This window comes from Anomalospiza imberbis, chromosome 3, assembly GCF_031753505.1.
Source record: "Anomalospiza imberbis isolate Cuckoo-Finch-1a 21T00152 chromosome 3, ASM3175350v1, whole genome shotgun sequence".
Taxonomy (NCBI): domain Eukaryota; kingdom Metazoa; phylum Chordata; class Aves; order Passeriformes; family Viduidae; genus Anomalospiza; species Anomalospiza imberbis.
The window spans coordinates 29139792-29154411 of record NC_089683.1 but is presented as its reverse complement, the minus strand read 5'-3'; the positions used below and the strand labels follow the sequence as shown (position 1 = coordinate 29154411).

Sequence of the window (14620 nt, the reverse complement as noted above, 5' to 3'; positions counted from 1 at the left end):
TTGCTCCCTTCATTGTTAGAAGTCGGGATATAAGTTTTTTGTGCTGATACTGTAGCTGTCTTCTGACTATAAGCTGATAGGAGGGGGGAAGCTTTCTGCTGCTCAGGATCTTCTCCTTTAGAGTTGGTCTAGTCAGGCTCTGTCAGGAAAGAGGTCGACAGGGTGATCTTGAATGTCCTGCTGTAGGTTTTGCTGCTCCATGTCTGACAAAGCCCTGTCTTTTGAAAAGTTTTGCAATCTTCCTAAAAAATTTGGGCTTTACCTCAACCCTTGCTTCTCAGACAACTGCATAGTAAAAACACAATCACATTCTTTATCTGGCTGGATCTGCTTATCAGGATCTGCTTAAGACTCTGATTTTCTTCTACATACAATTTTCTTTCATGTTCCTATCTTCAATTCAGTGCAGCACATCCTTATCTTCAGTTCAGTGCAGCACACCCTCATCAAGTAATGTTGGGAATCACAAAGGCAGACACAAAAGCCAAAACTGTTTCTTTCATTTCTGACCTGCCCTAATATCTGTGCTTTTTTTGCTAATACATGGGATTATTCTGTGTTTCATGAGATTTACAAACATAACTGGCTTTCTAGACCAAAATACAGCCTGCTAAACCTAGTATGCTTCCCAAGTTAGAAGAGACTACATATTTACTATCTTGTAATATTTTGCTGCATCATTTTCTACTACATACTTAGTAGTCTCTCCTGAGCATAAAAATTATATACAGAATGGTGACTGAGATTCCGTGTCTACATCCCATCTTACAGGTAAAATTAATATATGATACAAATACAGTTAGAAAAATAACTTTAAAGGAGCATTACATTATACTGATCGATTTTCAGGCCTATATTCCAAAGTGGTGTCAGGAACTACACCACTTTTTTTTTTTTTTTTTTTTAGGTATCCTAGATGAACTTTGTCACCAGTGGAGGAAAAGAGGCATCACCAAAAATTTATTTAGAGTGAAGGTTTGGTGCCATGTATGTCCATCTTCTCTAAGAATTATTAATCTTCCTCACATATCCATATCTCTAATATTAACTGGACTGGATTTAAGCCTCTGTATCTGACAAAAATGCTGTGAAAGACGGTGTTGTAGATAGGTGGGAGAGGATACTGCTGGAAGGTGACCTTAACTATTCTGCTTCTGGGGTTGCATTAAATTTGAGAACTCCTGTGCACCACCTAAGATATATTAACTAACATACCTGAACTGAGTGCAGTAATTTCTTTAACAATTCACTCTTGCTTTGAAAGAGCCTGTCTGTCTGAGCCCTGAAAGGGCAAGCACTTAAACTATCTTTTAGAAATAAGTTTGAAAATTTGTTCAAGATTATACAGATTCACCTTAACGGCAACAGCAACAGCATGGATAATTTTTGATTCCTTGCAGATCCACACACTTCCTTTCCTATTAATTTTTAAGCTAAATCAACTCTTGCAAATACTTATGGTAGTACACACACAATATAAACAGCATGGAAAATATTCAAAGCCTGTAAAGGTATCTCTTAAAAAGAATCTAAATTCTGATCTTCTGCCCAAACTCTTCATAAAACTTCATCTTCATAAAACTTCAACTCCATTTTAAAAGAAACATCCATAAGTATGCACCATTTATGAAGTATCAGCTACAGTTGCATCTAAACATTGAAAAATAAGGCTGAGTCTCTGCTTCCTTACACAGACGGGTCTAAACATTCTAGAGTAATAGCTAATGGCTTCAAGTTTGCCCATTAAGAAGAATTTTTTTCCATGTGTAACTTGTTTCAAAGAGTGAGTGAGTACCATGTTTTTCTCATTTGTCTTTCTCTGTCCCACAAAATGCCATGTTTCACAACATTTGACGTGCTGGTGAAATGTATTTCCGGTTCTTCAGGAGGTCCAAGTATGAAATTAACTCCAGATCACTCCTGGCTTTCAAAGGTAAAAGCTTAATAAGAATGACAGTGTTTGACGCTTAGATCTTAACCATTTATTTCAATAGTTTTCATTTTGAAAATGCTTAAATCTCACAGACAGACTGTAGCAATAACTGAAAGCCTTTTAAAGGCTTTTCAGTACATTTTTTGCAATCTGACTGGAATCTGTAATACTCCACATGAAGCCCACCTGTACGTATTGCACACATCAGTTGTACCAATGCCTGCATGCACATGCAAACAAAACTAAATCAGTAAATGGTGAAATATTGGATGGAAGAATCCAAGATTTACAACAATGAGAGCAGAATCAGACCTATCATATCTGAGACAGATATGATTGTCAGCAATAAAATGGCAAATATTTTCAACTGCATGTGCTTGCAGGTAGGGCAAATGATTAGCACTTGTATCTTGCAGGAATAGTTTTCTTCTCATAGCAACACAGAATTTTCCAGTGGACTTTACCTGGTAGGTCACGAAATCCTCGGCAGTCGTGTGGAATGTTAAATCTCCAGAACTATATTGTTTCATACAGACTGGCTCTGAAACTTTAGTCTTGTTTTCTAGGTATAAACACTTCTGATAATAAGAGAAATATGAACAGCAGTGTATGATCCCAAACAATAATTTATACTGAATCAAAACATTAGCTTCACCCCTTAGACACAAGACACAATTTATTGTCTTATCATAAAATTAGAACAACAGCGCATGCAATTTGTTTATGCACCACTGACCTCTAAAGAGCTCATTGATATTGTGGATCCAGTTTCACTTCTTGATAATCCTGCATTGTCATCCAGCTCTGAGGCGATGAAATTCTTCACTGCTGTGCGGGGCTCAAATGGCAAACTCTGCATATGTTCTTGGGTGGGAAGATGCTGGTCTAAATTGATATTAAATTGGTCCATTACAGAGGGATTCATATTGAACTCAGGATTAACTTTGTAGTGCAAAAGCCTTTCATGAGGCAAGGTATCCATGCCTATATTCATTTTGCTTTCATCTTTCAGTGATGGCTGGGTATTTACTGAGCCCCGGGGCATGACTATATAGTCGCTCTCTATCATCCGTTCTTGAGGATGGACAATGTCCATATCTGCACCTCTTAAATTATCGTCAGTGCATAAATACACAGTCCTCCGCAGCTCACTGTTGTCTTTTTTCAAGCACTGATTGGCCAGTTCACTCATACTCATAGGCATGTGGAGACCCGTTGGCTGCTGGATGATGACTTTGGAGATGATGTTTCCAGGCAAGGTTGAATAGCTCATTCCTTCTGGGTTTGGTCCCTTTTCTTCCTCTTCATCATTTAGTGAAATTCTAGAAAGTGTTCCTGTTATAGTGGCTGCTCTGCAAGGTCCAATGTCTTTATGCAGAACTGTGGGTCAGAGAACATGATTCTTACAGAATGAAACTGTATCAACCTAACACTGCTTTTTCTTGTGGCTTTATCTAGCAGTGCTTTCTTTACCAGTGCATCTTCTAAAATATTTTCTTTCCGCTTATTAACTTTCATTTTATAAATATTGTTTTTGGAATAGCTTTTCTGTGGTTTTGGGTTTTTTGTTCTCTTAATCTACTGTGTGTAACTGACACTGGTCTCTGACTAGCTTCAGTCATTTATATGAATTAAAAACATTTCATTTGTTCCTACTGACTTCTATAGATTTTAGGTGACTTACAGCTTAAGCACAAGCCTGCCATGTGGAACTCATTAAGGGTTTTTCAAAAAAATACACTATGACATCCCTACTGCCATTATTAACTCCACATAACTGTCTGGAAAATGTCAAACAGATTGTAAGGAAGAATAATTTTGTCAATCCACTGTAATGACCTACCATAAGATTATAACTATGAGCATGTGTTCCTAAACTCCTAAATGTTCCCTTTCACTGACTTTTAAAAACTCTTCACTGTTAAATTATGTTTTAAATAAAAGTGACAAAAGAATCACCACATTGGGAAGAAATTCCATTGGTATCAGAAAATATTTTACTGCATCTGGAAAGGTTATAAAGAATATAAACATGTTTTAAAACATGTTTTATAGCAGAGTCATAATCCACTTTTGTTCTAGGCCTAGACCTTCCTGGTCAAACTTGTAGCAACATTCAACAATTTTTTTGAGATGAGGTTTACATGTAAAAGTTACAAATCCTGTAATTAAATTCAAAATTTCCAGAAGCATTGAATAATGGCTACAAAAGCAAAGCATCTATTCAATCACAATTATTCATCTTAGGGAAGAAAAAAAAAAAAAAGTAAGTCTATAATCCAACATCTGTAATGAAAGGAAAAGGGTAGAAAACAATTAAAGCAACCAATTACTGGGCTTATTCCAGCTGGCTGCAGGGATTTTCTGGTCCTGGTTGAAAATATTTTCATTCCCACCAGTGCTATTTTATACAACAAAATGCAGCTCATGGGCTGAGACAGAAAGACAGCTTCAAGTATCTAGGTATTACATTTGCATCTCTTCAGGTTGCCCAAGGGCTCTAATGACCCAGATCCCCCGGTACCTGCCTGTCAGTCCACTGCCTTTTTCCATAGCAAGCAGCTCATAAGACATCTGACTCTCCTTCCTCACACTAAACTAACTCTCATTTTTTCCATTATGAAAAGAATAATTTGCTTCTAAACAACTGCGCAAAAATACCTGAATTCAGTGTCTGCTTCATTGTTTCCAGTGACACTTGTTCAGACATTTCAAACAGTGATCTATCCTTAAATTTTTCATTATCAGAAAGTGAGTTCAAATGCTTATCAGGTAAAGCCTGTTCATAACTGCATTCAGAGTCAATCTCCTTTAGGACACCTCTGACAAGGCCCGCTGCAGAGCTATGTTATCACAGAAGTGGAAACTACATGGATCAATGCTGGATTTTTGTCTGCATTGGATGGTGACACACAGGCATTTGTGTTGCAATGCACTATCCCGATTCCTCCAAAATATATAAAACTGATCTGTAGGGAAGAACGAAGTCTATATAGCAAGAAACTCAACTGGCAGTTTTTTAAAGGCTGGTGACTGGAAACTCAAACTTTACCTTAATGAGATCAGCTTTCTTGGCTCTGCATTTAGCCAGTGAAGAGAGAGTGTCCTTCAGGTGGCTGATGCAGAACAGCTAAATCAGGCTTCTGCTCTGACTCACCCCATAGAGAGGACACACTCTCTCTTTCCCTTTATTGAAAACTGAGGGTGTTTGGGCAAGGCTGTTTCCCTAGGAAAAACTGTTCTTTGGAAATATCTCCTAGATGAAAAAAAAATTCTGTAGAGTTTAAACAGTAATTTATTTTACACTGGACTATTTAAATAAGGTTGGCAAATAAATAGCTCAAATGTGTTGTCTTTAATATATGGAAACAAACACAACCAACTGATTAAAGATCACACTATTGCAATATCCTTAAAAATCCTGCAACTTTTCTCAGTAAAGTGAAATAAAACTTAATTTGCATAAACTATTGTTGATTTCACATAGAGTCCTAAAAAACATACCCTCTTTAAAATGAATGCAAATTGACGCATCCTTGATATACACCGTTGTCAAGATACACTATTTTTTTTGTTGTTGTTGTTCAAGTAAAATGATGTTTTCATGTTTGTTTGTGTACCAGGGAAGGAAAGCTTAATGCATTAAGAATTATCTTCTTTCCACAACTATTTGCTTTCTAATAGACAGCCACACCTTTGACTACTTTCCAAATGCCCAATTCTAGTTAATGGCCTTAGTAACACAATTTATTAAATGTATTCACAAAGTGACATAATTTTTCACATTTTCTTTTGTTTAAATTAATAAATATTTCCTATAAACAGCTAAACCCCAACATTTTTCTGGTTTTCACTTCACAAGGAACTTGTACAAGACTTTTTTTTTTGGCTAAATACTCTCTCAGTGTTCTTACCTGACCGACAAGCAATGTCTACATCCTTCTCAAAATCAGTCTGTAACAAAAAACAGTGAAACAGAACAGCCATTAATAATTCAAAAATAAACCACAATACCTTTTTGCCAACTGGCACTTCCAAAATGTCCTACTTACAGGGTCATAGTCTGTTAAAAGTAGTTTCTTGTTGCTGAGAAGGTGAAGTGTATTGTTTTACAACAGCAGAGCTTTACAAAGTTTCCTAAAGTATAACTGGGTGCTTTTCAAAGTATGCTGCCTGACCAGAAAAAATAAAATAAAATAGGTGGAAGTAGAGTATATAATTTTAATAAAATGATACAGTGTATAGTTTTTAAGGTATATGAAAAAATAACTTCTACATCTCATCAAAGGACGTTCTTTAAGGAAGATTTTCAAGGTAATGTTATGAAAAGAAGTATGAAAAATAGCCTGCAATTTCTGTGAATAAGTGTAATTCAAATAGTCCACCCTGTTTGAAACTTCATTAATTTCTGTAAATGAAGTGCTTATGTTATGAAAAATTCTGTCATTTCTTTCTATTAATGTAGTCATATACAATTTTTGTACTCCCTGAAAACAACTATTATTTATTTCATTATGCAAAAATTAATTGTGAGAAAAAGAAAGAATTTTAACAGTTGGAAATCAAAGCACACTTCTCCTAGCTAAACAAAACAATTTATTCTGTTAGAGAATTTATTTACTTTTTATTTTTATTTTCACAAGAAGTTTATTCCATGCTAAAAGTTCAGTAAAACGAATCTCTTTCTTGCTTGTGAAGTCCAAATATTAAATTATTTTTTTGAGTCCTCATTTTGAAGGGCATCTGCTTGCTGTACCTTGCATTCTTGCTGAGCCTTGCATGTCTTTAGGGCCTGTTTCTGACCCCATTATATTCTGACAAACTGTTCAAAGTGAAGTGACCACGACGTTGTATTAATACATTACCTAATAATATTAGCAAAATTCACTATCTCTTAATTTAACACACTAAATAAATTCACCCTGTAGAATGCCTAGCACTTTCTTCTTATCTTGTTTGAGAACATTTTTCAAGACCTCATGAAGGGAAATACATCAGTACTCCTTACAGCAACACTAGAAAAAGTCATAAAATTATTTTTATTCTCTTACATAAGATTCTTCTTAAAGTACACTGGTGGAAGATACTAATTCACTGTGCTCCACTAAATGATCACACCAATAATTTAAAACTAGCTAAGATATTTAAGCAAGCAGATGATAACGTAAACAGTCTTTTGCTTAGGTGTTAATATTTCAGCTATGCAAACTTGCCACATACAATACAGTAAGTTTTTCTTTCTGTTAGGAACACTAAATTCATAGGCAAAGAAAAAAATAAAAGCTAACCATGATTTGAGCATGTCCATTAGGAAAAGAACTTGAAGAATCTGCATTGATTGGATCCTGGCAATTTCTTAGCCGACATCTGAATGCATCTTGAACCTGTGAAAAAAATATACTGATTCTTGTGTAACATCATAGACTCCTAGTAGAGATTAAAATAAATCATATGGAATGCGATGTATGACTTTTCTTTAGCCCACTTCATAAATCAGAGGCAATAAACATAAATGCCTATTTCCGTCATTTCATACATTTGTTATATTTGTGGCTGATATAAATTTGTCACTCTATCACATTGAGACCACAGAATTAGTTTTATGTATGGCCAGAATTAGCTACTAGACAGTGCTTATATGGTATTTAATCCACATTTGTCTTGGTGATAGTACTTGGCTTTGTCTTATTCACTTTGGTAGATGTCTGATAACAAGATTAATAGACATACTGCTAACCATTGCGAGATAAAGTGTCTTTATCTTCTTCTTGATAAATGTATGATTCTTGAAAGACAGTTCTTTACAGTTATTGTAATCAGACAGTTATTGAAATCAGTTCTTAACAATTATTGTAATCTCATAATTGTACTTTTAAGAATAAGTCTATTTGCAAGATATTACTGATTCCAATAATAATCTTTAGCTCTATGTACAGGGAATCTAATGCAACTCTTCTAGGAATAAAATTCTCCAGATGAGAGAAGTATCTTCAATTTCCACGAAGAAAAGTGGACTTTTTGCACACAGACAGATTTCTTGAAAGTACAAAAGCAAGATGTGACTTGGGAAACAGGAACTTGGTTGGGTGATCCAATTTCTTGTTCAAATATAAAAGTACTATGAATGAATTGCCTATAAAAAACTACATTCAATTTATTATCTGTAAAAATTACTTGATGTCTTATTCAGAATAATTAAAAGGGATAAAATAGTTTTCTACTCATGGACATTTTGTGAACAGCAGAAGAGAATAATTCATCAATTGTTGCTGGTGAGAAGCTGTCCTCTTTAAATGTATCATATTCTAATGTGAGTTGTTTAGAAGCTATCACAAAAGCAAAAATGAAATTTAAAAAAAAATCTAAATAGAAAGCATTTTTTTAAAGGGCTCAACCCTTAAATGAATAGGACTGCTTTGCAGTCTTGATAAGTGACTGTTGCAGGTGGAGGGAGCCAAAAATAGGGCAGAAAGAATGAAGCAAGGTGGGAAGGTTTGGATTGATTTCAGAACACCAAGACCACACAAAACACAAAAAAACACACGTTGTAATTGAAAAAAAACACACGTTGTATATGAGTTTCAATACAGCATGAAAACACGCTGTATTGAAACTCATATAGTGATTTTAGGTCACTACACTTGCTTTGGTTTTCCATGTTTTTGATGTTAATTTAATTTGGCATCTCCCATTTGCTGCAAATTTAATCCAAGTCTTCTCTCACTTTATCAATGCTGAAGTTAGGTCACACTTCAGAGTTTTATACTCTTGGATAAGCACTGGCACAGTGATTTGACAAAAAATATAATAAAAAATGCCTCCTTCAGCTGTGCTGAATCTCATCTCCAGGCACATGATGCTTGACCCCAAAGCATTGTTACTTCAGATCATCCTGTTTATCTCACTGTACTCTGTACAGTGGGCCTCCTAATTTTTGGGACTCTTTGTTCATGGAGGTTCCCCAGTTCTAATAACTCTAGAGATCTCAGAAATCTCATGTCATACTTTCACTGCCTTCTACATTAAAGCGGTGAATCTTGATTTTAGGATCTTCTTAAATGTGCATGTTTCTTTACAATGCTTCTGAAGTGCAAGCAGCATATGATCTGAACATGTTAACAGAATGTAAAATGTTGCATTATCCAGGATACTGACATATGTTGCAATTTCTAGATGTCCTCACCAAAGTCAGAATCAAAATGGTTGAACATTCTAAATACCAGCTTACTCTTCTAAACTGCTTGTTCAAAATTGTTGTTTGAGTATGTAAAGACTGTGCTGTCTTTACATTTTACTTTGAAACATAATCTTGGTTTCCCCCCCTGCCTTTTAACATCAAATTACAAGATTTTCTTAGAGCTGGGCAGAGAGGGAGAGACAGATGTGATGAACGTGCGGATACCAGGGAAGTAGTTTCCTTAGCAACAGTAACCAGCTCCAAGCTTTTATAACTTACCCTTGCCCTACTCATGTACTTTTTATTTTTCTCCTGCAATTCTGAAATGTGGGCTCTAGACGCCAACGATGAATTTAATCCAAATGCTCTCTACTCTGTAGAGCACAGCTAAAGAAAAAAATTACATGTGGGTTCCTCCTATCACCAGTAACATAAGTTACTAAATGTGATTCAAATCAGATTTAAAGCATCTTGTGTTCAAGCAGATCAGGCAAACTGTTTTTCTGAGACAGATAAGCTTCAACGCTGACCTCCTGTATCGTTCTGTGACACATCCATCACCATCTTCCAATACCCAATTAGGTGTTTAAACAGAAAGGTGAGGAACAAAAAGGAACAACTCTAGGGTCTTTGGGGTAAGAAGGCAAAATGAAGCAATAATATCTAACTACTTTGCATTTTTCTTCCAAAATTTCCAAATAGTCTATGATAGGTCATGCTTAAAGTATCATATCATTTTTAGAAGTTAGAAAATAGAAGTATAGAAAGATTTAATATCTTTCCAAAAGACACTGAATTGATGGTGGACAGAAATAGATGACACATCACTTAGTCCTCTTCCAGTTGTACATCTTAGTTGGTGAAAATCCCTGGCTTCCTAATGTAGCCTCTGTCACAAAAGGTCGTCAATACAGTGTGTTAGAGAAAGTAACAAATATTTCCATCATTTATCTTTATAGCAATACAAGTAAAAGAAAAAAAGGCACTTTTATATAAAATTGTAGAAGTGTGTCTCTTTGTGACGTGATGACAATAAAGGCATAGTAAAGCAGGGCTGTCCTTTTTATTTGAATTTTATGGAGATATATTCCTCCCCAAATTTTTTCCCCCTGACAGTCAGAATTACTGTTTTGCCTGTGCTGGTATGCTATAAATATTAGATCAATCTTATAGGCTATAACTGAGATAGCTTTCTAGCTGTCATCAAGAGTGACAAATATTCTGGCAGGATTTCCTTCACAGGCACTGGCGGAGCTAAATGCTTTTGCAGACAACCAAAAGTACCAGGCTATTCTTTCAGCTGGGAGGCACCATGTGCAGTGCAAAGATGGGATTGCCCACTCTGCATGAGGGCTGCTCTCTTGGCCTGTACTCACCTGAGGCTGTCTGGAGCTGGAAAGCCAGACTCCAGTCAGACTGAAACATAACTTTCTGGACTTACATCTCTTTCTGTGTAGTGGAAAACTATGACTTTTACTGCTGCAAACTGAACCAAATAAGTTTGAAATTAAAATTGATTCAAGTGCATCAACTTTTACTTCTTTGTACTTCTTGAAGAAATTTCTATGAAAGAATTTTCCCATACGGAAAATATCGCCTTAATTAATTCCTCAAGTGTTTTGACCAGTTCGCAAATTAAATCTGGAGGACTAAAGAAGATTAAATGTGTTCTGTCAAATAGAGTTCAATCAGCAATATACCTAGGCATCTTTGTCTTCCACTAACACCACTTTCATCATTTTGGCTGGAGATAATCTACTGATTAGTGAATAAGTTATCTCTGTACATTTACTTCTGCCTAAGTTGTCACGGCTAAAGAAGAAATGCCTCCTTCATTTTGATAAGTGAGAACCTTATCAAACCTTGGTGCTTTCTGGGCCTCACTGGGAAGTCTTCTCATGAGGTAATTTTTCAAAAACACCATGTAAATAGATTATTTAGCTGCTTTATAAAATGCCTTTCTTCTAGAATTTCCATGTTAGAACTGCGATGTGTAACTCGTAAGGCTAACTTGCTAGAGCAACTTCTGTTAGTTGCTAAAGAGAGCAATGATTCTTTGCAGCTATTTTATATATGTGTGTGTGTGATTTACTAAACAAGCAGTGAAAAAAGTAAATCATAACTAGCTGATTTCCTACACATAAACCTAAAGAAAAGATTCCTCTAAAAACATAGAGTCCGCTATTTTTTTTCATATTGCTTAAATTAGAAACAGTGAGCTAAAAGTGGTTCCAGTCAAGGTATCCTATGAATTTGAAATTTGAGTTTACATATAGAAAATACTAATTCCACCTCAATCACCACAGTCCTACCTGCGAGTATGGTCAGACAAGAATGTTTCTATGAGATGTTCAGCATTATTGAAGCATTCCCTGGGAATAAAGCATTTACAGCAAAGAGCTGCCATTAGAATAGGAAATGCATTTTTAATTCAAGGCTTAGGGCATTACTGGAAGATGTCTGTTGATTTTAATCTTTCATCAACAGTCAACATACATTTTTTTTCCAAATAAGCCTCTGCATTACTGCACTGATGCACGTGTAACTGCTGCTTTATTATTTTTTAAAAAAATTTATTTTATACTGTGCTATGCTAAGTTATATTAAGAATTTCTCATAGATTTTGGTATTTTTTTGACAAAATCAATGACTGATAATGAGGTATATGTTTCAGCCTCTCTGAATCCTTACAAAAGACACAAGAAAATGGAACTATGACAGAAGGAAATGCAATTAGAACATCAGAACAAGAAATGAATAGGGGAATTCAGATTGGACATTAGAAAAAGGTTCTTTGCCCTGAGGGTGGTCAGTCACTGCAACACACTTGGTCATGGCTCCAAGCCATGGTCAGAGTTCAAGGAGTGTTTGGACAACTCTTAGTCATATGGTTTAGTTTTAGGCAGTTTTGTGAGGAGCAGGGAGTTGGACTCAATCATCCTTATGGGTCTCTTCCTACTGACAATATTCTATGACTCTGTGAAAGATAATGTTGTTCATACTGTTTTAGTTTTGAATGTTTCACATGCAACCTTGAGCAAAATTTTATTTTAAAATAAAAATGATTCCCTAGGACAGTAATGGGGAGGTGGTATACCCCTTTCTAGGGCTAGTTAATAAATCCCAACGGACACAAAAATTTCAGAGAGGAAAACCAGTATGAAACCACTATCCTTTCCACTGAAAATAGCTGTAGTGTCTTACCATTATGCAAAAAAACTATATGAAATGAGTGCTTTCAGATTTACAGATGAGACTACCCTCTCTCCCAGATGTAAATCATATCGGGAAAGAAATTGTTGAAGAAAGTAAGGGGATTGCAAGACAGTTCTACATAAAATAAATTTTTCTTCAGTATTATCTCTTGTTCTGTGCACATTTTTATCCTGAACAAAAGGAGAAGTCAAAGGAATAAATAAAAAATAAAGGTATTAAATGAAGCAAACAAGCCTGTTCCAATATGAGAGCTGATAAACCAACAAATACAAAAGTTCATTGCCCCTAACAGAGTGATTAAAGTAAGAAAAAATTAGCACAATGTTAGGTGCTAATTTCTGCAAGATACTGTTTTTTTCTTTAAAAATTGAAAATTTCATTATTTGATAGGATTATCACATATGAATACTATGAAGGATAGTGATATAAATCTCATGTAATGTGATACAATGCTGAGAAATTTGAAAAAATTATGTCACTCATAATAATTTTTCATTAATATACTGAATTACAGTGTTTAAAGGGTATCAGTGGTGAAAAGGGAAACCCCTGTGTGAGATTCCTCACTCAGCATTGACAATAAAGCTTTCTTGAAATATCTTCCTTGGTTATTTTTTAGTCCTGAGGTCCTGAGGTTTTCAAATAACTCTTGGCCATCCCAGGGAAATATGCTGGACATTATAATCTGGTTTACTGGTGTGGTAAATATCCTGAAGCTGATAAATGACTAACACATGGGTATGCCCATGGACCAGGAACTACTCTCCAGTCCAGCTCCACCTGCTCATTTTTGATGGAGGGCCCCATCACCACAGACCTGCTAACAAAGCTTTACACTACTGATCTCAAACCCATCTCAATAAAATGTGGGGTTAGTTAGCAGGCTAGGCAGGTTAGAAAAGCTGTCACCAGAGCCAGATTAAAGAGCACTTGTGTAGGAGCTTTGCCATCGGATTTCAGTGGTGATGAATCCTGTGGCAGGTTGCACTGAGCTGTGAAGGGCATGCCAGGGTACTACTAGTCCTTGCTGTTTTCACAGCACTCATCTGTCTTGATCCTTGCTGTCTCCATAAGTTTAATATGTACCTGAGTTTGTAGATCTGAAATGGCAGATCTTCACCAACATAACACATAATCTCCTTGTGCCCTCTTTCAGGGACAGTATAAGCTGAAAAAATGTTTGATCCTGTTTTAGAGAGTGTAAAAATCTATACCTTTTGGTCTTCAGAAGGGCATTCATGTTCATCTTTTCCTGTACTCATTGGGAAAACTAACACTTAGAAATAAACTGTACTTGGGATTGATTAAAAGTCACCTTGAATTAAGTTGGTAAAGTTTTATACTGATATTTTGCACTTGGAATTAATCTATCTTCCCCCTCTCTTCCCCTTTTTCTCTTTTTCTCTTTCACATGTTCCTATACATCTCACCATAAATTATTTTTCTCTTTCCATGAAATATATTTCTGCAGAGCAAGCTGTATATAACATTAAAGAGCAGTTGAGAGATTAACAGGAGCACAGCCCTCTGGAAAACTGGGAAGCCATTTCTCACCTCCCTTCGGAGAATACAATGGACCATGACAATAACAAAGCCTTGTAATGAATCAAATACTGCAAAAAGTATCTGAAATAATATTGATCTTTTGTCTGTCATGGCCAGAACTGCAGACATCCAAGTCAGTGCTAGAAGTGGCAACACCACACAGGAGCTCCAAAGGGATGCCCTATTGAAAAAAATAGAAAAGCAGCATATTGAAAAAAAAAATATTAAAAGCTCACTATTAAATAAAACATATTTAAGGATGTCACTTTATCAATTTAACTTGAAAATCATAGACAAGAATGTAACAGTTGTACTTTACGTTCTAAAGAATATCCTGTATTCAGTTAATAAACACATTTGCAATTTTAAAAGAAGTATTTAAATGTGCTTAGCACTTTATACAGTGTTAGCAAACACAGTTGTCATCATCAAACTATTGTCTCACATGCACTGTATAAGATTTGTAACAAGAAGATGTAAATGATCAGGACTAACATGGCATTACTGGCGGTGGTGGCTGACAAAGCTGTTGTTGAAACTACTCCACACTTGGCACATTTGAGCGTCAAACCGCTATGAGGCTCACTCATCTGACTGCAAACAAACAGAACACCCACAAAAAGAACAAAATATTGAATTGTCACCAAAAAACGTTGCTACTGAAATTTAGCTTTTAAATATGACGTCATGCAGAAAAAGTAAGTAGACTTATTCAAGATGAATGCTCTATATTGTTGCAAAACTGTATT

At 35.6% G+C, this 14620-nt stretch overlaps 1 protein-coding gene across 9 annotated transcripts in view; it reads right to left on the bottom strand.

Annotated features, from left to right (window-relative positions):
* Nucleotides 1–14620, bottom strand: part of ADGRB3 (adhesion G protein-coupled receptor B3) — a 448710-nt gene that overhangs the window by 17941 nt on the left and 416149 nt on the right. For 4 of the 9 annotated variants that reach the window (XM_068183743.1, XM_068183748.1, XM_068183745.1 and 1 more), the window contains 6 exons: nucleotides 14367–14465; nucleotides 13881–14052; nucleotides 7222–7317; nucleotides 5848–5887; nucleotides 2670–3313; nucleotides 2398–2511 (listed from right to left, as the gene is read on the bottom strand). In XM_068183743.1, the coding sequence (XP_068039844.1) occupies nucleotides 2398–2511; nucleotides 2670–3313; nucleotides 5848–5887; nucleotides 7222–7317; nucleotides 13881–14052; nucleotides 14367–14465 (1165 nt within the window). The remainder of the gene's footprint in view (nucleotides 1–2397; nucleotides 2512–2669; nucleotides 3314–5847; nucleotides 5888–7221; nucleotides 7318–13880; nucleotides 14053–14366; nucleotides 14466–14620) is intronic. The other 5 variants (XM_068183751.1, XM_068183750.1, XM_068183749.1 and 2 more) reach the window with 3 other exon arrangements.